This window comes from Poromitra crassiceps (genome assembly GCF_964638095.1).
Source record: "Poromitra crassiceps genome assembly, chromosome: 3".
NCBI lineage: Eukaryota > Metazoa > Chordata > Actinopteri > Beryciformes > Melamphaidae > Poromitra > Poromitra crassiceps.
The window spans coordinates 26,724,936-26,749,096 of NC_139625.1; the positions used below are offsets into that span (position 1 = coordinate 26,724,936).

At 42.9% G+C, this 24,161-nt stretch overlaps 2 protein-coding genes across 3 annotated transcripts in view; one reads left to right on the plus strand and one right to left on the minus strand.

Annotated features, from left to right (window-relative positions):
* eml5 (EMAP like 5) overlaps positions 1 to 19,515 on the plus strand; it is a gene marked incomplete at both ends in the record, with an annotated part of 55,093 nt that extends 35,578 nt beyond the window's left edge. Inside the window, 27 exons of one of the 2 annotated variants that reach the window (XM_083632401.1) lie at positions 8 to 101; positions 2,452 to 2,552; positions 2,661 to 2,854; positions 4,717 to 4,828; positions 5,022 to 5,149; positions 5,876 to 6,017; positions 6,136 to 6,288; positions 6,998 to 7,129; positions 7,315 to 7,403; positions 7,781 to 7,957; positions 8,117 to 8,318; positions 8,416 to 8,560; positions 11,647 to 11,725; positions 11,962 to 12,091; positions 12,322 to 12,420; positions 12,898 to 12,918; positions 13,597 to 13,770; positions 14,807 to 15,015; positions 15,343 to 15,500; positions 15,670 to 15,784; positions 15,881 to 16,069; positions 16,255 to 16,427; positions 16,507 to 16,669; positions 17,734 to 17,837; positions 17,950 to 18,103; positions 19,284 to 19,384; positions 19,479 to 19,515. In XM_083632401.1, the coding sequence (XP_083488527.1) occupies positions 8 to 101; positions 2,452 to 2,552; positions 2,661 to 2,854; positions 4,717 to 4,828; positions 5,022 to 5,149; positions 5,876 to 6,017; positions 6,136 to 6,288; positions 6,998 to 7,129; positions 7,315 to 7,403; positions 7,781 to 7,957; positions 8,117 to 8,318; positions 8,416 to 8,560; positions 11,647 to 11,725; positions 11,962 to 12,091; positions 12,322 to 12,420; positions 12,898 to 12,918; positions 13,597 to 13,770; positions 14,807 to 15,015; positions 15,343 to 15,500; positions 15,670 to 15,784; positions 15,881 to 16,069; positions 16,255 to 16,427; positions 16,507 to 16,669; positions 17,734 to 17,837; positions 17,950 to 18,103; positions 19,284 to 19,384; positions 19,479 to 19,515 (3,575 nt within the window). The remainder of the gene's footprint in view (positions 1 to 7; positions 102 to 2,451; positions 2,553 to 2,660; positions 2,855 to 4,716; positions 4,829 to 5,021; positions 5,150 to 5,875; positions 6,018 to 6,135; positions 6,289 to 6,997; positions 7,130 to 7,314; positions 7,404 to 7,780; positions 7,958 to 8,116; positions 8,319 to 8,415; positions 8,561 to 11,646; positions 11,726 to 11,961; positions 12,092 to 12,321; positions 12,421 to 12,897; positions 12,919 to 13,596; positions 13,771 to 14,806; positions 15,016 to 15,342; positions 15,501 to 15,669; positions 15,785 to 15,880; positions 16,070 to 16,254; positions 16,428 to 16,506; positions 16,670 to 17,733; positions 17,838 to 17,949; positions 18,104 to 19,283; positions 19,385 to 19,478) is intronic. The other variant, XM_083632402.1, reaches the window with a different exon arrangement.
* A 2,207-nt stretch (positions 19,516 to 21,722) lies between these two features.
* On the minus strand, positions 21,723 to 24,140 carry isca2 (iron-sulfur cluster assembly 2). Its single transcript, XM_083632713.1, has 4 exons — positions 24,046 to 24,140; positions 23,563 to 23,740; positions 22,621 to 22,736; positions 21,723 to 22,500 (listed from the first exon to the last, which is right to left on the minus strand). The coding sequence occupies exons 1-4, from the start codon at positions 24,105 to 24,107 to the stop codon at positions 22,326 to 22,328; spliced, it is 531 nt and encodes a 176-aa protein (XP_083488839.1). The 5' UTR covers positions 24,108 to 24,140; the 3' UTR covers positions 21,723 to 22,325.
* Positions 24,141 to 24,161: the final 21 nt, after the last annotated feature.

A 24,161-nucleotide genomic window follows, 5' to 3' on the forward strand; every position in this document is an offset into this window, starting at 1 on the left:
TCCACAGCGGATGGCAAACGGCTGGCCTCGGTGGGCCTGGATGACAATCACACCATTGTGCTGTGGGACTGGAGGAAGGGGGAGAAGCTCTCAGCCATACGGTTAGTACAGCTCTTACAGCCTTTAGGTGGCTGTGGATCAGCCAGCAGCAGCTGCTGCCACATCAGGTGGGGAGGCACAATAACAAGAGCACGAGCTTTGACAAACCCTGCCATTAATTCTAAAGATGGTTTGAGCACCTCCACTTTAAAGATGGACATTTATAGATGAGCGGCCAAATTGAACCCACTGCATGGTTGGGGTCTTCATTGTGATTGATGGAGGAGAGGAGAGAGGGGGGGGGGCTAATAACCTTGCAGATTACCTCTCTGAGCAGAGAACACTTAACCTTGCCAAGGTTTGAATGGTTTGCCCCAGGGCTCCAGCTGTAGATCCATAATAAATGAGAATTACTGGTGAGCTTGAGCTGTTTGATACATGATGTAAATGATATGTGTGACCAGATATGGAGCACACCAGACTTGCACACTAGATGCAAGTGGATTACCTTACCAGACTTATATTGCTGCATTGCATGATAAGCATTTGTTTGTGAGGAACATAATGGCATATTTTTTATTTCATGCGAGGTAAAGTCATGTAACCTAGAAACCAAAAGAAGCATTCTGTCTGGAAAACCTGCAGACCTCCCAATATCTGGCTTTCTTCCTCGGCCCACTGTTCATGTTCATATTTAGTATCTACTCCATTGAAATGCCTCCTGGCTGCTGGCTAGTTGGAGCAGTGAATGCAGGCTAGTCTCCTGTGTGCTGTTGCGTGCCCGGCTTCCATCGCAGCTTGGGGACAGCTTGGAGCGTTGCAGACCCTGGCAGGCAGAGCAGTGAGGCGGGCAGTACGGTTGTCAAAAGTATCGATACTTCGATAAGTATTGATACTAAAGATACCCGATGGTATCAAAAATGGTATTGCATATCGATATTTTCCCGGGTATAAATTCTAGTATCGTGACAACTCTAGCGGGCAGAGGGGAATGGGACCTGACAGAGCTTGCCTTGTACACCGCACTGCCTAGTCCTCAGCTGGGAGAGGAGAAGTGTGTGTGTGTGTGTGTGTGTGTGTGTGTGTGTGTGTGTGTGTGTGTGTGTGTGTGTGTGTGTGTGTGTGTGTGTGTGTGTGTGTGTGTGTGTGTGTGTGTGTGTGTGTGTGTGTGTGTGTGTGTACGAGCGAGGGTGAAGGAAGGGAGGGGACGGGTGAGGGAGGGGATGGAGGGCAGGGAAAGGGTGAGTCAGAGAGAGAGATGGGGGAGGGGGGGTATAGTGTTGCTGTAGCTAATGGCTCAATTCCACCACATTTAACAGCCCTGCACAGCTCGTCCCCACTCGGCTCTAATCGTTTCGGCTCGATGGACGTTTTGCTTCCACCGCGGATCATCTGCCCCCACCCACCCCCGCCCCCGCATATCTGTCCTTCGCTTATAGCCGAAGTAAGCTATAACATAACGTTACAATTAAATCCATCCACAGAACTTTTAAACTGTTTATGAAATACTGGTGCCTCTAAATGACCTACAGTGTACATGGGCGAATGTGACAATCGGCCAGGGGAATGGATATCACTTTGTAGTTAGTCAAACTCAGGCATGCGCTGCGCTGCGCGCGGACGGAAGAGGCGCAACAGAGTGAAGCCTGCCCTGTACCCCGCGGCCTCTCAGGCAAGACCGCGGCTTCACCAAACACCCGCTGCAGCTTAGCGGAGCGCTGCCGCTCAACTAACTACAGGAGCTTGCTGAGCAGCGGACTTTTTTCACTCTGAAAACAATTGAAACCACCGCCACGACTTTATTTCACCAGAGGCGAAGGCAGCAACACAAAGACTGATGGAAATAACATAACAGAAGAGAATGTAAGCCCACTAAACTGGTATGCAGCGCATTGACAGTCAGTAGATAGAGTAAACACGATTCTGCCTAGCCAATCAGTCGTCTACAATGTTTTCACGTCACCGTATGAACCCGGGTTCATAGAATAGAACCTCGACGAAGCAGGTACGAAAAGTAGCACGACTCGACCCCAATACAACCCGGGCTGGAACAGTTTAAACCGGTGGGATGAGACAATTTATCGAGTCGAGCGGAGCGGGATCGCGCTACTACCTGCGGTGGAAATGAGCCATTAGTGAGGCCCAGTGAGGCAGCAGCACAAAGGGCAACGATTAGAGAACCTGGAGTGTCAGGTATGCTCCATCGCATCGGGCAGAGAACAGCCAGTGTTCCTTATTGTGCATATTGTGTAAAGCAGTCAGCAAGACAAACAGAGGGACAGATACAAGGGGCTGCAGGCACTCTCCCATCTGGTTTTAATGTCAGGCAAACTGCTTGTCTTTCTCTTTACATGTCAAATGTATGACTTTTTCATGGATTCTTTTTTTGTGATTATGCTAATTGATTTTCAGGGGAAGCAAGGACAAGATATTTGTTGTAAAAATAAATCCCTACATGCCTGACAAGCTCATCACAGCCGGAGTGAAACATATGAAGTTCTGGCATAAAGCTGGTGAGACCCGTGTGCATGTTGCATTGAAAAATAAATACTTTATTAGGGAACAAACCTGGCTTAGTTGTGACATCATTTAGGATAAGTGGATTTTCCATTTTGTCTCAGGTGGTGGTCTGATTGGGCGCAAAGGGAGCATGGGGAAGACAGAGACTATGATGTGCGCCGTGTACGGCTGGACGGAGGAGATGGTGTTTTCAGGCACGTGCACAGGAGACATTTGTATCTGGAGAGACATGTTCCTGATGAAGACGGTCAAGGCCCACGACGGGCCTGTTTTCAGTGTACACGCACTAGAAAAGGTACAGGGATATGTAACAATATCTGCAAAATCAATGTTCAATAATTAAATCGATGTTCATCCTATTCATTAAAGTAGATGGTGATACATACTAGTACAATTTAAAAAATCAAATGAGATTCCCCAATTTATTTCAGATAATTTGGTTAAATTCTAATCAGTATTTGCTTTTTTATCATTAAGTTAGACACCAGATATTGTGTACCATGATAGCTCTGTATCATTATTTCATCATGGTATGATTTTATTAGAAGATGATAAATGATGAATGAATGAATTTATTAAGACAGATATTAATAACACACAATGCACAGATAAAACCATACACCAGTATTCAAATTGTCGACGAGGAATTAAACACAATAAAGTCCAGGACTTGTTTCCATTGCAGTGTTTCCCACAGGATTTTGAGAATTTGTGGTGGGGGACCGCAGACCCCCTAGGGGGGTGCGGGGGCATGCCCCCCCCGCGCGATTTTTTAAAACATTTTAAAGTAAAATGCATGAATTTGGTGTACTTTGAGAAAGCTTAAGAGCAAAATTAAAAGGCTAGATCTATGAAGAACATGTCATCATTACTGTGCTGTGGGTTTACAATGACAAACAAAATTTCTCCCTATAGGTCAGGGATACTCAACTTGCTTTGCCACTTTCGTGAAATGATAGAAGGCGAGGGGCCAGTTAATAAACAAACAATATACATTTTTCTGTAGCGGATTGTAGGTTTTTGGGGTGTCAGCCGGAGATTAGGCTGACAGTGTTGTGCACACCGGATAGTTAGTTAGGTTAAGTTAGTTGGGTTAAGTACATACATAAGTGCCTGGGTAGCGAGCAGATGGCGGTATTTGACAATTTAGCAGCTAAATCATAGATTATTGAAAGATATTCCATATTCCAGACTGAAATGCTATAACAGAAGTATTGGCCAGAATGACATGAACATTTATTGGACACTTATTCAGCGGATATCTTGCATGTTGCGTTCAGGTGCACTGTAAATTTTTTTTTTTTTTTTTTTTTTTTTTTTTTTGGTCAACATCTTATTGTGGCGGTCCAAATATTATTGTGGCGGCCCGCCACAAATTCCTTTATGTATGGGAAACACTGCATTGTGGTCCTCGTTTGTAAAAAAAGTCAATGGTCGGCAGAGCACGAGCCATCCAAGACACAGAAAAGCATCAACAATACATACACAATGAACAGTAACCTACAAACAATGCAGACAATACACACTGACCTGGCTGTCAGCAGCTCAGCAGCCATCCCTTCACTGCTATTTTAAAACAGTTGGCAGTGGCAGTTTCTTAAAACAGGGTGACGTTAGTTTTGATGTACTTGGAGGGGACTGGTATACCACGCCGTACAAGCGTAGTCATAGTGGAGTTGCACTAAAACCACAGCATTTTCAGGGTTTTTCTGTCCAAAAGATTTGACTTTCTGGCAAGAAATTAGATTTTTTGGTTTACTTTTGCTATGACTTTTAAGCCCATCATCTCCCCGGTGAGAGACTGGTCCAACCCACAGCCTAGATAAGTAACAGTTTTTGATACTACTGTGTCTCCAACCTTGACATTAAAGCCAGGTAATCTACCCAATTTTACCTTAGTCCCAAAGAGAATAGACTCTGTCTTTCCTAAGTGGAGAGAGTGCCTATTATCTGAGAGCAATTTAGTTATTACACATTGGAAGATGATAAACGATAATATTGAATTATTGCCCATTCCTATCTGCAATGCATTTTTCTGTCTCACTTTTTATCTAGCTACCTCCTCTACAGTATAGTGAGGGGTGTGTAGGATGAAATTTGCTCTGTCAGATGTTGATGTCAGATTTAAGCATTTCATCACGTTGTCTGACCTTGTAGGGATTTGTGACTGGAGGTAAGGATGGTATAGTTGCTCTGTGGGACGACACGTTTGAGAGATGCCTCAAGACCTACGCCATCAAGAGAGCGGTCCTAGCTCCAGGCTCCAAAGGTAAAAGGTCACCCTTCGCTCACCTGCTGTCCCAGATTCAATATTCTAATCCCGTAGCTCCAGAGAGCCGATCAAATCTTCCCATGCAAATCCATGAAAAACATTCAGTGCTTTTAGCTGTAATGAAGATTGCCTCCTGTGTCCTGGTTCAAGTGAAGGTCTGACTTGGTGCTATAACTCACTGACTCTGCAGGGTTGCTCTTGGAGGACAACCCCTCTATTCGTGCCATATCGCTGGGCCACGGCCATATCCTAGTGGGGACCAAGAATGGCGAGATCTTGGAGGTGGACAAAAGCGGCCCCATCACTCTGCTGGTCCAGGTGAGCACGCCACACTCTCAGCACATTGAGCATTAAATTAAGCCAAATACTTGTCACAAATAGAGGAACATACAGTACATCAAATGCCACCTGTGCTTCACTACGTCAGGGGGAAAGTCAGCTTTGTGCAGCATGCTTAGGTGGAGTGAGGCTTCAGACTGCCTCACTGTGAGCGGAGTGTGTCATTATACTGTAGCACCACTCCCCTCTTTCTTACGCCACTCTGCAGAATCACCATGGAGATGGCTGCAAATGGCGATGAATTACTGCTGCTCAGTGGTAGATTGTTAATTTAGTTAAGTGGTCCTGCAATTTCCCCCCAGGCTCCCCCCGATTGTAGACGGACAGAGCTAATGTTATTGATTGCCCTTTTGAAATGCTTTAAAATATATGAGCAAATTCTTATGGATGGAGTCAATTAGTGGGAGCCAAGAGCCAAGAGTTCTCCGCACTCATCCGTTTTACAGATTTGTATGATATGCTAGGTAAAAGGCTATAATGTAAGTATCTCCATTGGTACATAGCAGATATGCCCATACATTGGGATAGAGGAGAGTGGGGAGTTATGTCCATTCAACATGATGTTTTATGTTTGGGCTTATCCTTTATTATGCTATATTTGTTGGCCTTAAAAAATAATGAATGGCCTTGTTTGACCTGTATTGACTAATAGTGAATGGACCAACCCTGAATGAAATGTTGCTGCTGTTGTGTGTGTGCTTGCAGGGTCACATGGAGGGTGAAGTGTGGGGCCTGGCCACTCATCCCCATCTCCCGCTCTGTGCCACCGTCAGCGATGACAAAACCCTGCGCATATGGGACCTTTCCCCCAGCCACTGTATGCTAGCTGTACGCAAGCTCAGGAAAGGTGAGTCACCATTCCAACTGGGAGAGAAGCCTTTCTTATTGCTCTCTATCTCTTGCACAGTCGTCCTGATTGGAAGTGCGTTGGTCCCCCGGCTGAGCAGACACTTCTCCCTCCACAGGGGGCCGTTGCTGCTGCTTCTCCCCGGACGGCAAGGCCCTGGCGGTGGGCTTGAACGACGGCAGCTTCCTCATTGTGAATGCAGACACCTTGGAGGACCTGGTCTCCTTCCACCACCGCAAGGACATCATCTCCGATATCAGATTCTCTCCAGGTCTGCGATTCGCCTCCCCATCTCCTTGCTAGTCCAAAACCCTCCTCAAATCCTAGCCGAGCGAGGAGAAACTAGGCTTCTAAAACAATGCCCTTCAACTGATCTGAGTTTATGTAGGGTGCTGTGCCGAAGTGGAGTTTCAGGTGTACACATCTCCCTCCCGTTGTGAGTAGGGGAGACATTTTGCTGCAGGCCTGACCCAAATGAATGGCTCTCTGTAATAAGGCCAGACAGAGAGGTGGCGAGAGAGGGATGAGAAACAGTGGGGGGCGGACAAAGTGAGAGCAAGAAACTAAACTCTCTTTCGCCCACGACACTTAACCTTAATCGACAATGCAAGGGATCTTATTTCTCCACCCAACACCCATGAGGCCTTGAGAGCCCATACCTTAGAGTAGTACAGTATACAGCGATTTACTTATGTACACTAGAATTGGTTTTGGATAAAATAATAGCAACCAGACTCATTTTCAATCTCTGCTCATTACAAAACATACTGTTCCTCGTTGCTTTTTTATTATTATTATTATTATTATTATTATTATTATTATTATTATTATTATTATTATTATTATTATTATTATTATTATTATTATCATCATTATTATTATTATTATTATTATATTGATCCCGATCCCGGCTCACATTGCTGGTATGGAATTGATCGTTTGATCGTGCAACACTGCTCTCTCTGCTTTGTTGTGCTCAGGTGCCGGGAAGTACCTCGCGGTAGCGTCGGGGGACAGCTTTGTGGACATTTACAATGTGATGAGCAGCAAGCGGGTCGGGGTGTGCAAAGGCTCCCTCAACTATATTACCCATCTGGACTGGGACAAGAGAGGTAAACACATTCGCTCTCAGTTGCTATGCTGCTCCTCAGTGGATCCTTGCAAATTACAAGAAGTGATACTGTATATGCATCAGACTAGCGCAGAATCAATTTAGAGAGTGGGCGATTATGGATTCAATATGGCTCTCTGAAATAACAATTACACACCCTGGCCCACTGGGCTCTTTCATTCACAGGAAAACTACTCCAAGTCAACACTGGTGCTAAAGAGCAGTTATTTTTCGAAGCTCCTCGCGGCAAGAGGCAGACTATCCCGGCTACAGAGGTAAGCAGGGGCAACGGCACTGGTTGCGTTGTGGTTGTGGTTGTGGTGCTGTTGGCCCACATTTCCCCCCTCCCCCCGGGATGGGAGACGGCCGGGGAAAGGGCAGCAAAGCATTAACACGGCCCACTTTTCACCACTATGCTTCTAATTATGGGTCCCTTACAGTGGTGACATTCAGACACCAGTGGAGGGGAGCATTAAGGAAATTAGGGTTAGAAATGATAGATGCTGTTAAGGCTGATGCCGGGTCATGTCTCGCTGGAGCTGCTCTTGTCCTCTCCCCCTCCCTCCCTCCTGTCTCCTCTCATCATGACGCATTCAACCTCCCTACCGTACCCACCCCTTCGTCACGCTCTTCTCCCGCTCGCCCCGGGCAGGTGGAGAAGATAGACTGGAGCACGTGGACGTGCGTCCTGGGAACGTCTGTGGAAGGCATCTGGCCCGTGATCAGTGAGGTGACTGAGGTGACCGCTGCCTGCCTTAGTAAAAACAGAAAGGTGCTAGCAACAGGAGACGACCTGGGCTATGTCAAGCTCTTCAGATACCCTGTCAAGGCAAGACACACACATTATTTACACAATGCATAATTCTCTGGTTCATCCTCTTTGAATTATCTCGCGACTCAAGGTTGGCGTTCGAAGATGTATGCTAATGTTATGCTAATTCTTTGTTAATGTCACAAGTGTTAAACAAATGCTGTCCTCCTCCCCCAGGGAAAGTATGCAAAGTTCAAACGCTACGTGGCCCACAGCACCCATGTGACCAATGTGCGATGGAGCCATGATGACAGCCTCTTGGTGACGGTGGGCGGGGGAGACACGTGCCTGATGATCTGGGCCCACGAGGCCGAGGGGCACCGGGAGATCCGGCAGTGCGACAGCGAGGAGTCAGACATCGAGAGCGAGGATGATGGAGGTGAGAGGCCAGCTGCTTTTGAGCTTGTCATGTATTATGTGGCACAAAGCTGGCTATTGGTAAAGCTGTCTCTTTCTGTTTTCCTGTCCTGCGTCAGGTTATGACAGCGATGTGACGAGGGAGAATGAGATCAACTACACCATCAAGGCCTTATCCACCAACATGCGACCCATGACCGGCGTCAAACCCCACCTGCAGCTGAAGGAGCCCTCTGTGGACGAAAGGTACGCGTTGATGGAGCTGTGCAGAGGCTTTCCACAGGCTCGGCTGGAGCTGAGGTGCGTCAGCCAGTCGTAGTAAAAGAAGACTTCTGAGGCTAAACCACTTCACTCTGACTTCTTCACTCAACATGTGTTTCCTTTCCTGCATGTAATTCCAGTCCTGTCTCTCTCTCCCTCTGAAATAACTTCCTGCCTTCTCTGCTCTATTTCTCTCTTTAATGGCTGTCCATCTGTCATTATCCTGCTTCCTTCTTTAATACCACTTGAAGACAAGGGGTGGTCAGGTAAGCTCTTATTTGTTTATGTTTATTGATTTTAAACAGAGGGTATCGTTTTAAACTGTTTTCATTGTGGCGATACTGTAAACAAACCTAGTACCTATGCAGTGGTTCCCAAACTGGGGTTTGCGTACCCCTAGGGGTACGTGGAGGTACTACAGGGGGTACTTGAGAGAAAGGGGAAAATGGAAAAATGTAGGAATAAATCATGGGAATAAATGAAAGGTTAAAATGAATCTGCTCAGGAGGCACTAATTGCAACTCTTTCACTCAATTTCTTATTTTGTAATGTTACAGTATATTGTGCAAAAGGTGGTATCATTCATTGCATCATCTGATACAGTTTTCTCTTGCAGTTTTCTAAGCAAAATGTAGTCACGTAAAGGGGTACTTCGATTCAGAAATCAGGGAAAGGGAACTCTCTTTCATTGCATTTGGCAATGTAGAAAAATTCAGCTATTTTGGGAAGAGGTAAGAAGTATGATCGAGGAGATTATTTCAAAACCAGTTTTTTTTGGACGCCAAGCATTTTCTGCTAGGTTTATACCCAGAGAATCACAGTTATAGTAAAAGTGAAATGAAATTTATAGATCTCAGGTTGCTCAATGCCAAAAAATGTATTGCATTGTTGTGGAAAATGGTTCACAGACCAAGCTCAAATCAATGGATAAGACAGATGCTGTCAAACCTTCCACTAGAAAAAATTACTTACATATTGAAAGCTAAACAACATATATTTGAAGATATTTGGATGCCATCCATTAGTTATGTTGGTAATTTAAATTTAGCAGATGATCAAGAGTAACTAGGTTTTGTGATGGCAGTGTAGTTCCTGAAGCTAGAATGTCTTTTTGATACCTTGTTTTTATTTATTTTCTTTACCTGTATGACGTTTAATTAAAAAAAAATGTATATGGTTTAAGATTACCTATGTACAAATTGGAGGAGCAGAGGTGTGGTTGTTGGTGTTGTTGTTTTGTCTGTATGTATTGTAAAGATAACAAATTGTAAATAAAACCATTTTGGGAAAAAAAAGAAATCAGGGAAAGGGGGTACTAAAGCCAAGAAAGTTTGAGAACCACTGACCTGTAGTATAAATCCTATAATACGGAGAATGTCTCACATGGTCAGCCTATGTATGGCCATTATTTTCGATGAAAGAGTGTGTATCTTGAGTCGAGGAGGGGAGGGTGGGAGTAGAAGTAGGGAGAAGAGGGCTTGGGGCGAGGGTGACAGAATGTAGGGAAACAGTGGATGGATAAATCCAGAAGCAGGCGGTAATGCTACATAAAGGATGCCAACTGCCATAAAACACCACAGAAGAAGAAGAGTGTGTGCCTGTTGTCAACACCTGAATGTCTTCAGCTGAATGAGAATAGATCACAAACTTGTGCAAAGTGTTCTATTATTATACACGAGCAATCTTGCGCGCTCAATCCCTAGGCTTGCACGCTGCGCGGCCTCGCTCGCCCACTGCACGTCGCATACGCATACGCTCTATGACATCACTGATGACATCATCACTGATGAACTTGTATAGCCTCAGCCAGGAACATCCATCATTAGGTAATTAGGGCAATCACCTAATTAAAAAATCCGGACGGGTGCTCTTTACACCCTCTGAAAGTTTCAGCTCGATCACACGTAAAACGGCATAGCTGTGGCCGGACAAAATTCTACTCACACACACGCACGTACACGGACACGCACACTTTATGACTTATTAACAGTTTATGACTTTATCAATTAGCTTATTGCTTTTTGACTGTGGTGGAAGCATCCACACAGCATCTACGGGGCAGTGGTTGTCATAGAGATGGGCTGTTGTTGTCATGGTTACACCATGTTGCTGACTGCTATGTTTCATGTCCTCAGTGGCTGAAGTGTTGTCAGCGGGGCAGCAGCGAACACTGTAAGAAACCTTTTTCTAATACTTGCTTTTCTTTGTTATTGCTGCCATGAAGAGGGTCACGGTAAGACACCTGTTGTGTTATGGGTTTGAGATTTGAGTTTCCCCCTTAGGTTAAATGTGAATATGGCATGCCTCAAACACTACATAGTGTTTCCCACGTCACATCACCTTCATGTCCCTGCCTCGACTCGTAAATGTTTCCCCCCCAGCTCTTCCTTAAAATGTTCATCTTTGTTGCCTTGGGTAATTCTACATTTTCATATTGCAGTTTTGCTCTCTATGGGCATGTTCCCACTCAGTCATCTTATTCAAACATGTTCCCCACTCAGTCATCTTATTCAAACAAATTCTTTTCATTGCCTCGCTGATAATACAGACTCACTATTTGCCTGATAGAAGCAGCCTTGACATTTTACACAAAAAATAATTTGTCATTTTATCATCTGCCTGTATCTATGCCTTCATTTTATCTGAGCTCTTTTCATTCCTTCTATGATGGAAAAACTATGTTCAATGCTAGCTCGGCTTTTAAGATAAAACGTGAATTGGAGCATCTGTGCGTTGGCTGTACATCTGTGGAAATTCATGGACTGTCCCCTTCTAATGCTATGGACAGAGTTCCATTCAGTGTTCAGTGTGTTGTTTATATTGTATGCTTTGTTCAAATGGTTGTTAAGCTTGTTTTTATCCACTTATTTCCTTTCTTCTTCTTTTTTATATGTGCAAATAAATAAATAAAAACTCAAACTAAACCAATGTCAGATTGTCAGATTAAAAATAAGATTAGAAAATAGTGTTATTTTTATTCTTATTAGTAGTAGTAGTAGTAGTAGTAGTAGTGGTAGTAGTGGTAGTGGTGGTGGTGGTGTATGCAGCTCCATGGCACTCCTCTGTCTTACCCCAGCTGTGTGTTTCAGACCTCCTGTCAGCAGAGCGCTGCCACAGCCAGAGAAGCTGCAGACCAACAACGTTGGGAAAAAGAAGAGGCCCATTGAGGTAATAGGGACATTATCTTTACCAAAACACAACAAGAAATGATTAGATAGACGGTGCACTCCATATCACCAGTCTCTCGCTGTCAGAAGCACAAAATGCTGCTTTCTAATGTAGTTATTTCAGCTAAAGCTACTGTGTGCTCATACTGTCCAGACAGCCTCTCAAAACATCCCAGGCAGCCATCATGGCGTTGACCTTCCTGACCTTCTGACGCTCCTTTCCGGTCTCTCCCACAGGACCTGGTGCTGGACCTGGTGTTCGGTTACCGCGGCAATGACTGCCGCAATAACGTGCACTATCTGAACGAGGGGGCGGACATCATCTACCACACGGCTTCAGTCGGCATCGTCCTCAACCTGACGAGCTGTGAGTAGGACAGAAAACAGAGAGTGTCCCCAACCACTGACTTACCCTGAATGGCTAACATGAAATATATCTCAATTTCTGTGTGTGTGTGTGTGTGTGTGTGTGTGTGTGTGTGTGTGTGTGTGTGTGTGTGTGTGTGTGTGTGTGTGTGTGTGTGTGTGTGTGTGTTTGTGCGCGCGTGCGTGCATATGTTTGCGGTGTGTGCGCCTGGGTGTGTGTTTTTCTTACAGCCTGCCAAAGTTTCTATGTAGAACATAGCGATGACATTCTGTGCCTAACAATCAATCAACACCCCAAATTCCCCAACGTGGTGGCAACTGGCCAAGTAGGTATGTTTGTGAGAAGTTGACCTCACGCGTCACCGGCCTCCTCGTTTCCTCCCTGTCCTCTGTGCAGGCAGGCGGATTACTGCACATGACGGAGCCTTCCCCCTCCCCCGCTCTTATCTGTGCTCTAAAGCCACTAACCTGCATAATCACAATCTCTCATGCCTGAATTGTAGTGGAATTGCCTGCATTCCGTTTGCCTTACTAGTCACAGGGACTTTACAAATGTAATGGTTTACCACAAGAGGGTATTTGATAATAAAATCCATTTTTATTACCATTAGAAATGGTTACATTCAATTTGACATATTTAGAATACTTTTTTTTTTTTTTCTGTAAAATGGAAATTAAATAAACTGAAATAACCTGAAATGTAGAAAGAAGCCTGCAGCTTTTTGTACATAGTAGAAACCTATGCTCAGTAAGATACATAAAATCAATGATTTCTGCATTAATCATTCTCAATATCCTGCTTTTCAGGTGATACTGGTGACATGTCAGGTAAGAAATCAATTGTTTTCAAAGCACAAACATCTTATTTTTACAAACAGAAAAAATTTGTCTTTCATGGCTTCTAATGTTAACAGAAAATCTGCAATAGGTTTCAACCATAGACTGTTGTTCAACCCAAGGTATTCTTTTAGCATGGTGCCATCTAGTGGTCGTCTGGTTTAGGACAGGTCTCCACCTCACACAAACTTGCTTGGCTTCATGAATGTTGGGGTATCAAGTTTGAAAATATTTATGGAGTTTGTTTCAGATTCCATCACATGATCATCTAAAAAATATGATAAAAAAAGACATCACATTGAAAATAACCTATATGTGTAACCTCTATAACTTTGATGCCAATAGAAATGTGTTTCCCTTCTAATGTGTAACAGAAAATTCTATAAACAAATATAATAAACCAAATATATAACATAACATAATATAATATAATATAATATAATATAATTTAATTTAATTTAATTTAATTTAATTTAATATAATATAATATAATATAATATAATCCTATAATAAGAATGTGAAGTGTCTGTGTGTCAGTGTGTGATATAATATAACATAATTCACAGCTTTGGCTGGGATTTGGAAAGAAAGAAAGAAATTGAAATGGTATTCGGTATTTAGACGTAGACATTTTATTCTCATCATCTCCTTGCCCTCTGTCTCACTCAGCCACGTCTCCGTCTATCCATGTGTGGGACGCCATGACCAAGCAGACGCTGTCGGTGCTGCGCTGTTTCCACTCCAGCGGGGTTTGCTCTGTAAGCTTCAGCGCCACAGGGAAACTCCTGCTGTCTGTGGGCCTGGACCCAGAACACACGGTCACTATCTGGAAGTGGCAGGAAGGTACGCACTGATATTGTGACACATAACAAAAAACAGAATCACCTTTGCCTTTGCTTTGACCACTGGTTCTCAATGTGGGGTCCGGGGTCCTTGAGGGGGTTGCAGGGTTTCCCCAGCAAATGTATGACTTGTTAAACTTCAGAGTTCAGAAATACTTCATTTACAAGAAGTTAACACAATTGGAGAATGTAGAAGAATGGCTGTTTTGAGCATAGTTTCTCTGTTCTCTTTCTACCTACAATACAGACAGTCATGGAGTTCTAGACAAAATCATATCACAATACAAAGGTTCTCAAATTTGGGTTAGACAACATCTCATCAAATGGGGTCTGTGACCCTAATGTGAACTAAATTAGGGGTCCTTGATATGAAAAGGGTTGAGAATCACTGGCTTTGACCTTAATCCGGGGGTTAGAGAGAGCCTGTCCCGCAACTGATAGATCAGATGTTCAGTTTCTCTAGACTAGACCAGAGGTTTTCAAAGTGGGAGGCTGGCCTCCCCAGGGGGGCTCCAAGCAGTTTCAAGAGAGGCTCAGTGAATGGAAGTGAAAAAAACATTCCATTAGTTATTAAATTAGTTATCAAAAGGAGATCTCATAGAAAAGCCTGAATGTGTGTGATTTTGTTAAATATATAGTTCAGAGATACAGTAGTTTTGGGGAATTTGACAGTTTTCCCACTTTCCCATAGTCAGAAACAACTAAATGCCTTCAGACAGACCTGTTTATGTATTTGGTGTAGCCTGAAGTATGTAAAACAGCAATATCAGGCTATCTTGACTCAATTGTTGAGTGTCTATGGGATCAAATAACATAATTATGATCCCATAGTCATCCAGGAATTGAGCGAGGGGGGCTCCTTTTTCCAAGCTTTGTCTGGGGGGAGGCCCACAGTCTCAGACTTTGAAAACCCCTGCTCTAGACCAATGTCAGTCCCTTCTGCATTGCTCTTGTGTGTCTGCCGTCTGGCTATCCTAGTGCTGGCTAATCAAAAGTAGTCTCACTGATCCACCATCACCCCCTGCTTCATGTCCAAGGTGCCAAAGTGGCCAGCCGCCTCGGTCACACCCAGAGGATCTTTGTGGCGGAGTTCCGTCCTGACTCGGACACGCACTTTGTGTCTGTGGGGATCAAACACGTGCGCTTCTGGACGCTAGCCGGCCGGGCGCTGCTCAGCAAGAAAGGTGTGCTGAGCTCCATAGAGGACGCCCGCATGCAGACCATGCTCTCTGTGGCATTTGGAGCTGTAAGTCACTTTCCTTCGCTAAAATTCTGATATATAATACAAAGTGATATACAATACATCAACATCAAATCAAATATATATCATCCAATATCTTATTAATCCTAACTAGCAATCAACGTTAAATATTTATCCCCCCCCCTCTTTTCTTGCACATTTCATTTTATCTCACTATGTACTATAACTGATTATATTTGAAGCTATATTTTCCTCGTCAGACACCGTTCCCTAATTTAAACACTGTGCTTGAATGAACTGTGAATTGTTTTTGCAAATACCTGCTCTGCTCTTTTAGGTCACTAGATTAGTGCAGGTTTGTTTTCTTTTCAGAATAACTTGACGTTTACAGGTACCATTAGTGGGGATGTGTGTGTGTGGAAGGAACACATTCTAGTAAGAATAGTGGCCAAGGCTCATACGGGCCCTGTGTTCACCATGTACACCACACTGAGAGATGGCCTCATCGTCACCGGAGGCAAGGAGAGACCGTGAGTGCTTCTCTTTGACATCACATGAAAGTCAAATCAAACTGCATAGTGTTTCAGTGAATCATAGTGTTCAGTGAATCGCTTGAAGCATTTAGGATCTGATTGACTGAAAGCTATGATTTGCATCAGATGAGATATGAAATGGACTGTGTGTGTTTTTTCTTCGTAGATCCAAAGAGGGGGGCGCTCTGAAGCTCTGGGACCAGGAGCTAAAGCGCTGCAGGGCCTTTCGACTAGAAACTGGACAGATTATAGACTGCGTCCGCTCTGTATGCAGAGGAAAGGTAGATCATTGCTGTTGCTACAAATAATATGATACAGTACTGGGCAAATGAGAGCTCACTATTTGAATTCTCACATTTTTTTGGGCCGTGCATTAGGGTAAAATCCTTGTGGGGACCAGGAACGCAGAGATCATCGAAGTAGGGGAGAAGAACGCAGCGTGCAACATCCTGGTGAACGGACACATGGACGGACCGATCTGGGGCGTAGGCACCCATCCTTCAAGAGACGTGTTCCTGTCGGCTGCAGAGGACGGCACTGTCCGCCTGTGGGACATTGCAGAGAAGGTCAGCGTCGTCACCTCCAACCGCCCACTACTAAACTATTTTGACTCATCCCAGCACTTCCATTTCACTGTCACTTTATCAAGACATTAACCATTTCAAAACAGAAATGTCAAAATGTTTTTTTTTCCTTCAGTTTTGTTTCTAACAATTATGCAATGACTTTGCCTTGCATTGTGGGGAAACAGAAGATGCTGAATAAGGTGAACCTGGGCCATCCAGCGCGCACCGTCAGCTACAGCCCTGAGGGAGACATGGTGGCGATCGGCATGAAGAACGGAGAGTTCATCATCCTCCTGGTTGCCTCGCTCAAAATCTGGGGCAAAAAAAGAGACCGGCGCTCACCTATCCAGGATATTAGGTATTGTTAGCAGCGTACCACGCTCTCCACGCTGTGTATGTAAAGCGTGTGTTTTTAACACCACATTTCTCCCTCACAGGTTCAGTCCAGATTCTCGCTACTTGGCTGTAGGCTCCACAGAGAGCGCAGTTGACTTCTACGATCTGACACTCGGGCCGCAGCTTAACCGCATCAACTGCTGCAGGGACATCCCCAGCTTTGTCATGCAGATGGACTTCTCCGCTGACAGCACTTATGTTCAGGTAGAAACAGCATCTCTCGAGGAAGCAGAGGCGGGGACTCAAGTAAAATTACTTGGACTTGGCGTCAGACTCGAGTCACAATTTAAATATATCTTGAGACTTGACTTGACTTTGGTTCTGGTGACTTGGGACTTGACTTTGACTTGTACTTTGATGACTTGAAAATGTTTCTCAAGTGTTGACAGAAGATCTTGTGGATATGACTTTGATTGAATGTTATGAGATTTGTTCCACCAGACCAAACAAAATGTTAATTCTATTTTCTGAATTTGTATGGAATGACTGAATTTATTGAAGTCTTAACTGATAATAGAAATCAAATTCATGATGCACATACCAGCTTTTTATACTATTAAAACAATATTTGTGCCTCAAGACCTGAGACTGACTTGTTGGGATTCAAGCGAAGTTGACTTGGTCACACCTCTGCTACTAGTAAGAGATCATGTTGCAGATCATGTTGCATAGAGAGCCCCAGGAACGAGTCCGGAAATCATCGATGATAACACTCCTGGTTCTTCACTGTTTTCGCCTATGGTTCTTTTGAATGGGTTTTTGGTGCAATCTTCTAATAAGGTCTCTGGGCAACGCAAGATTAATCAAACGCGAACCAGTGTTTAGTAATATCATCTTCACACATGAGGACCACTTGTATGAGTTTTTAAGCTTTTACGTGCCGTTAAAAGGGCAGCTAGCTAGCAAACGGCTAAATGAGACTACACTGTTGAGTCGACTTCAAAGGACGAACACGGAAATTCTCTTCCCTCACCTGGTTCAGCCCGTTCAGCCCGGGGTAATCAGTGCACACATCAACAACAGTCCAGGTTGAGTGCTGACGTGACGTGGAAGCCTATGCGACAGTGTGTAGTTCTGGATTAGCTTAGCTCGAGCTTTTTACTTGGGCAAAAACCCATTCAAAAATCCCATAGACAGAAACAGTGCAGAACCAGGAAGTCCGGGACTTCCGCGTTCTGACTACAAAAATACGTCATCCCTGGGGCTCTCTATTGGCTCAAGCAGTTAAGCCAATTTGTTAAGTTGTAACCTCCAATGCCTTCAAACAGATCTCCACAGGTGCTTATAAGCGGCTAGTGTATGAGGTACCATCTGGGAAGCAGGTCACAGAGCAGACCCACATTGACAGGATCACCTGGGCCACCTGGACGAGGTGAGACTGCTGCGTTCGGGCCTCAGCACAATATAATACAGAGTTCAAGGTGGATCGTTGAATCCTAGCATTAGATGTCAATTGACTAGAATCTCTCTCTGTCTCTGTCCAGTGTCCTTGGAGACGAGGTCATAGGGATCTGGTCCCGCAACACTGACAAAGCAGACGTCACCTGCGCCTGTGTGTCCCACTCGGGCCTCAACATTGTCACAGGCGATGACTTTGGAATGGTAAAGTTGTTTGACTTTCCATGTCCAGAGAAGTTTGTAAGTATAACTGAATAATGTTTTTGTTATTGTTGCCATTGTTATTGTTGCTACTATGCCGATATTTTTGATTTATTACACATTCATTGTGGTTGCACACTTAAGCCCATGGCACACCAATCAAACATTCTCCAACAAACATGGACAAACACAAACACAGATGTCTGTTTGGTGTGCCATTGCTGTCTGTCCTTGTTTGGAGATGTTTGGTCAGATGCAACATGTTTGTCTGGCCCGTGTGCCCATGGCACACCAATCAAACATTCTCCAACAACTTGTTGGTGAATATTTGATTGGTATGCGATGGGCTTTAGTATTCATCTGATGAAAATAATTACTGAACTATAGGATAACTGTAAATGTGGACATTTTCTATAGAGAGCCAAAGTCGACCACTTCTTGCTTCAGCATGCGTACCAAGGGATTTTCATCTGCCATTTATTTTCCCATAGACATTTCGTAAAATGCTTATAAAAATAGATTTACTCGGTCAAACCAAACGTTTCAGCTATATTTTGTTAACACAAAAATCATATTTGAACCTGTGACCTACCAAAAATGTGGCTCTTACTGTATGCTATTCTTGTCTTGATGAGGTCAGCATCATTTTCCATTCAGAGATGCGTATTGCTAATATTGTGCTTTGCAAAAAAGGATGAGGACAAGCATGACTAAATGATGAGTTAACTGCTCATATAGGCTACATCTTGCTTCAACTAGAACTAATGACATTTACAAAGCTACATCCTATAGCCATTGCTATTTGATTGATAATAGTTTTCTATGCTGCTAAACACTCTTATGCTGCTATGTTTTTATACTTAATTTTTATGCCACTATGTTTTTAGATTTTTTAGATTTTTATATTCAATATTCTATTGCTTTTATTCTATTATGCCGATATGTTTTAATTATTAAAGATTAGTCACAATTTCTAAGGTTGAGAGAGAGTGCCTGAGCACAAAGCATTTCATTTCATTAGATTGTACATTGTACTCTCATGAATATGACAATAAAACTTGAGCTTGAACTATTTTGTGTGTGCATGTAATATAAAGTAAATGTGCTTGGGATATGACATACAGTAACTAAAATATGACCTATTTGCAATGCCACTTTCATCTGTTGACTATTGTTTGAAAAAGGCCACTTTGATGATTCCAATTTTGATCTATTCTAGGCCAAACACAAACGCTTTCTGGGCCATTCAGCTCACTTGACTAATGTCCGCTTCTCAAATGGAGATCGCTTTGTCATCAGTGCCGGTGGAGACGACAGAAGGTAGAAGTGTGACCTGTGGCACTGTGATCCTTTTTACAAATGACATGACTATCAGATGTTAATGGCTGTGTCCTTCCCTCCATGTACCCTCTAGCCTCTTTGTGTGGAGGTGTGTCCACGCCCCTCACTGAGGAGTATGCCTGGACAATCCCGTCTCGATGAGTGCGAGAGGCTGCATAGGCTTTTCCCAGCATGGCTATCCAGAGAAAGAAATCCGCTGAAGTATGCATGTCGAGGAGGGGCAGGACAGATGTGGCAGCTAGTGGACGAGGAAAGAGGCGATCTGACTTACTGCCTCAACATTAGGTGCATGCATAGGTCTGTGCAAGGCCATCACAGCAGCAGTCCTGATTAACGCAACAGGTGGTTGGCGTACAGCCCTGCTGCCGCAAAGAATCCCTCTCTATACATCACACCGACACACATCTCTCGAATATCTGCATATCATTTCAATGGTGTGAGTGTGTGTGTTTTTTTATTAGTATGAACGTATCTGTGTAAATGTCCAAAATGGCAGTTTTGCCAGTTGGTATGAGTTTGTGTATCTGACAATGCCATTTTAAAGACATATGTAGCAAACTCAATTAGCCTTAATCTACTGAGTGTTTAACATAATGAGAGTTTGGATTTCTTTAATTCTTTATTTTTTGTATTGTCATGTTTCTTTTACTTTTTGATCACATACTACATTTGTTTTGTTTTGACTGGTAATTTAAACTCCTGTGGCCTTCCTCCTGAATGTAACATCCATTGTTACGTTCTGGATGTCAGCATGCCAAAGCATACTATGCACTGTACACCGGTCACTGTGTTACCGTGATGGTTTATTTATGTGATTGTGTTGTTGACTGGTTGAACCTCAGACCTCCCTCAGCAGTGTGTGACCATGTGTGTAGCGACCTTTCAGCTTGTGCAGTAACTCCCTCATGACATGTTACGTGTGCATACAGCTTGTGCAGTAACTCCCTCATGACATGTTACGTGTGCATACAGCTTGTGCAGTAACTCCCTCATGACATGTTACGTGTGCATACTTGATTGAGGATTTGTTTGTGGTTAATGGACGTGCATGGCTTACTGAAAGACAATCTAACCAAATCCCTCAAAAAAAACAAAAAACAAAGGAACAGCTGTAAATTGATGTTTCGATGCACTCTTGCATTTATCTTTTGGTCACTTCTCAGTGTGCTGCTATGGTGTATTATTGTTTTTTTTTTTCAAGAGTAAGTTAATGTTTTATGTAATCAGATATATTGCTTAAATGAAATGTTTTATCAAAGAGAAAATACGAAAAGTGCAAAACATTTTGCTCCTTGTATTAAGACTGATTACAGAAAAATGTGTTGCTGCATATTTTGATTTACATTACACCAGTGTAAATACCATTTGTAGATATTCTTTTTGTATATTTTTGTGAGATGTTTCTTAAATTCAACTTGAATAAAAAAGGCAACTGGACTTGTTTTTTTTTAATTTGGACTGATACATGTTGATTTAACTAGGCAACTTTCCCTACTACATGTACTGTACAGCAAGAGTGTGAAGACTAAAAACAATCCCCTGGCTGCCCTCTCATCATTCTGATGTAATCAGAAAGTACCAAGTAATCAGTAACTACAATTTAGTCTGTAAAAATAGCAAAATAACCTCACTGGCATGATACCATAACAGGTCTATTCAACTGGCGGCCCGCGGGCCGGACACGGGCGGTTTGAATTTTGCCCGCCAGAGTTTGATATTAAAAAAAAATTATTTTCTTTTTTTGGGTGGGGGACAAAGATCTATGACTGGCCCGGGAGAAGCTTTTTTATTTCATTTTTCCTTGTTTGTTACATTACAGTGTTTGATTTTCATCATAATCTGGTTTTCCATAATAATAATAATAAGTTCAGTGTTTATGCCTGTGTTGCTGTCTGTTGTAGTGTAAAACGACCAAAGGGAGAGCAGGTGGTTACATGAAAGTGAGTGAGAAAAGGAGAAGATACTGAATAATGACATCACAACAGTATAATCCTAATGTTAATTTAAAATTAAATATTCTTCTAAATATGGATAAAAGTCCAAAAAACATCAAATTTTCTTCGTCGAGATAGCGTCGGGTTTCCATTCCTTACAGCACCGCCTATTTAATAATAGTTCCAGGACGGCTGCAAAAATGTGGTGGCAGGTTGTGTCAAGTGTACATATAATGGCTCGGGGAACGGTCCGGGCCCCGGCCCCTTTGGTTTCTGACAATGTGGCCCCCTGAACAATTTAGTTGAATAGCCCTGCCATAGGAACTATAACAATTTATGCAAATAACAGGAATGATTTACAAACACAATATAAATATCTGAAATGAACACAGCAATTTATTCCAGACAGAACAGAAGTTAATATCGCATAGCACTTAATATTTAAAGATAATATGGTCTATTTACATTTTTTACATGCAGACAAATCGAAGCACTGGATACTCACACAAGTAGTCTTTGTTCTGTTTAAATACAATACAAATCAGTGCTGAGTATTGCGAACTCAATTGTCAAGGAGCATTGTCAAGCACTGATTCATGCACAATGATCAATCAAAATCTCTGCCTTTCACTCAATTCAAATGTCATACAGTACTTAAATAAAGCAAATGAGTATTATATCAGTGTCACCGATTATCACAAGATGTGGTTATTTGTGAAGTGAAGTAACCATTTGTAATATCAAAGATAACCCACTGTAACATTAACACTGCGATTTAAGCAACCAGGGAGGCATATTATCTGCTATTACATGTACAGATTAATGTCATGATTCAGTATTATTCTTTATTTTGACCACATATTTTATTTATGACGTATTTATTATTCTTTAATTGTGTCTTACTTCGTTTTTATATTTTGCTATTTTTCTGTAATTAGTTGTATACAAATGCAAATAAAAAATAAAGGGGAGGGGAAGGCAGGCCCTCATAACTTGACGGAGAAGGAGCTGCCACAGGAGCAGCCATGATCGGCTTGAGGATTCTTGAGCACCATGAAGGCGGAGCGGATCAGCTCATGGCTGTAGTCCAGGGTGGCTCCTTTCACAAACTCCAGGCTTTCTTGGTCCACGATAATCCCCACTCCGCCCTGCTCAAACAATCTGAGAAAAGGCGTAGTGGGTGCAGGGGAAAGAGGTTGATTAGATTAATAGTCAAGAAGACTGATACGATGTGGCCATCTTAAAACAATGACTTCAAAACTACCTTGCTAACATATTTACCTGTCATCTTCATTCCTGTTTCTGTCAACAGAAAACTTGTACTGGAACCCAGAGCAGCCTCCTCCTTCCACATGTATCCTCAGATACTCACCTTTCTCCATGATCTCCCCTAGTCTCTGGATAAAAAGAGGAACATGGGCTTGAGATACAAGGCACAAATACTTAAACAGAGCACTATGGATTCACCATAGTGATCTATACAGAATGAGATGATCACTAGAGTATACAGACAGATGAATTAATCCCATTACTTTAGTCAATAAAGTCATGGGATTGAGTGCAAACCGGACAATGTTTCAATGCAAATTACAACGTTGTTGTCATCTGAGACAAGAGGTAGATCGTCTGTGTATTGGAAAGGCATTCCAAAGAAAGACTTTTTAAACAGAATGCAAGTGTCTCAAATGTAGAGGAGCCCCTCTATCCCTAGTATCTACTACACCTAGTATTTGAGTTTTTACACCTAACATTACGGCATGGTAGAAGGCTACTAATATATGTTGAAGCACTTTTTGTTGTACTGTGTCTGTTTAAATGTGTTTTTTGTATTTATGAGAAACAGTGTCTTGGGATGCAAGACAAATTTCGGACTTGTCCGACAATAAAGTGAAATCAAATCAAATCAAATAATAGCCCTGAAGCAGAATATGTGCTTACATTTCCATTATATTGGCTGTCTCCTGTCACAAAGTAGCACCTTGCCACTGAGGCTGCTTCAGAAGGTAACACATCATCACAGATTAGTCTCGGCTCTATGTTTCTAGCATTGAGAGAGATGTTGATCTGTACTGTATACACATCTTACAGACATTAGACTATAGAAATAGATGTAAAGAAAGTGGACACATTTTTCTCTTTCAAATTAGAATGTCACTTGGAGGTAAATAACTCAAATGAGGTCAATAAAGAGTTTGACCCCTAGTCGCACGGGTATCTCCTGACCTTAATGCATGATTCACTGAGGTTTACTTTATCCTCAGATGGACTGGATCCCGCTGGTTTCTCCTGGGATGCTGCACTGCTGAAGCGTTGAAGCCCAGCTGTGTAAAGGGGCTGGGGACTTTTGGGGCACCGCTGTATTTGTTGACTGGCATTGACATTGTTCACAAGAGAAGTTGCCCTACAAAACATTGTGTTAACATTAGACGAGAGTTAGATTACAGTCAGTAGAAGAAAGCGACTGACGGTGGGCAATTCAGATTACGTATATTTGCACTTCATGTAATCAGACTGACCGTGTCGGTCTGTAAAGCTGACTGCATGGGTTTCTATCTATAATAACGTCATCGTTAGATAATGTCAGATAGCATGCTAGCTAGCTAGCAGCACATAACCATTTGTCCAAAACTGGCCACATACAAGTTAAAATTTCAATCTTGAGCTCATCTCTCAATCACCAAGTTGCAGAATAATCAGCGTTAATACCTAGCAAGGTGCAGCACTCTTGACTTTGACGCATTTATCATTGCTCTCCTCACGAATGACATCTTCCATAACAAATGTGGCTAGCCCCGCCCCCAACGACGATCTTAGGTGATGAA

Bases quoted from the DNA above. Each gene is read 5' to 3' on its own strand.
- isca2 (XM_083632713.1), bottom strand. From the start codon at position 24,107: ATGTCATTCGTGAGGAGAGCAATGATAAATGCGTCAAAGTCAAGAGTG. The intron at 22,737-23,562 runs GTCAGGAGATAC...CTTTTTATCCAG, and splicing joins TCAGTGAATCATGCATTAAG to AGACTAGGGGAGATCATGGA. The intron at 22,501-22,620 runs GTAAATATGTTA...GCCTTTTCTCAG, and splicing joins AACAGGAATGAAGATGACAG to ATTGTTTGAGCAGGGCGGAG.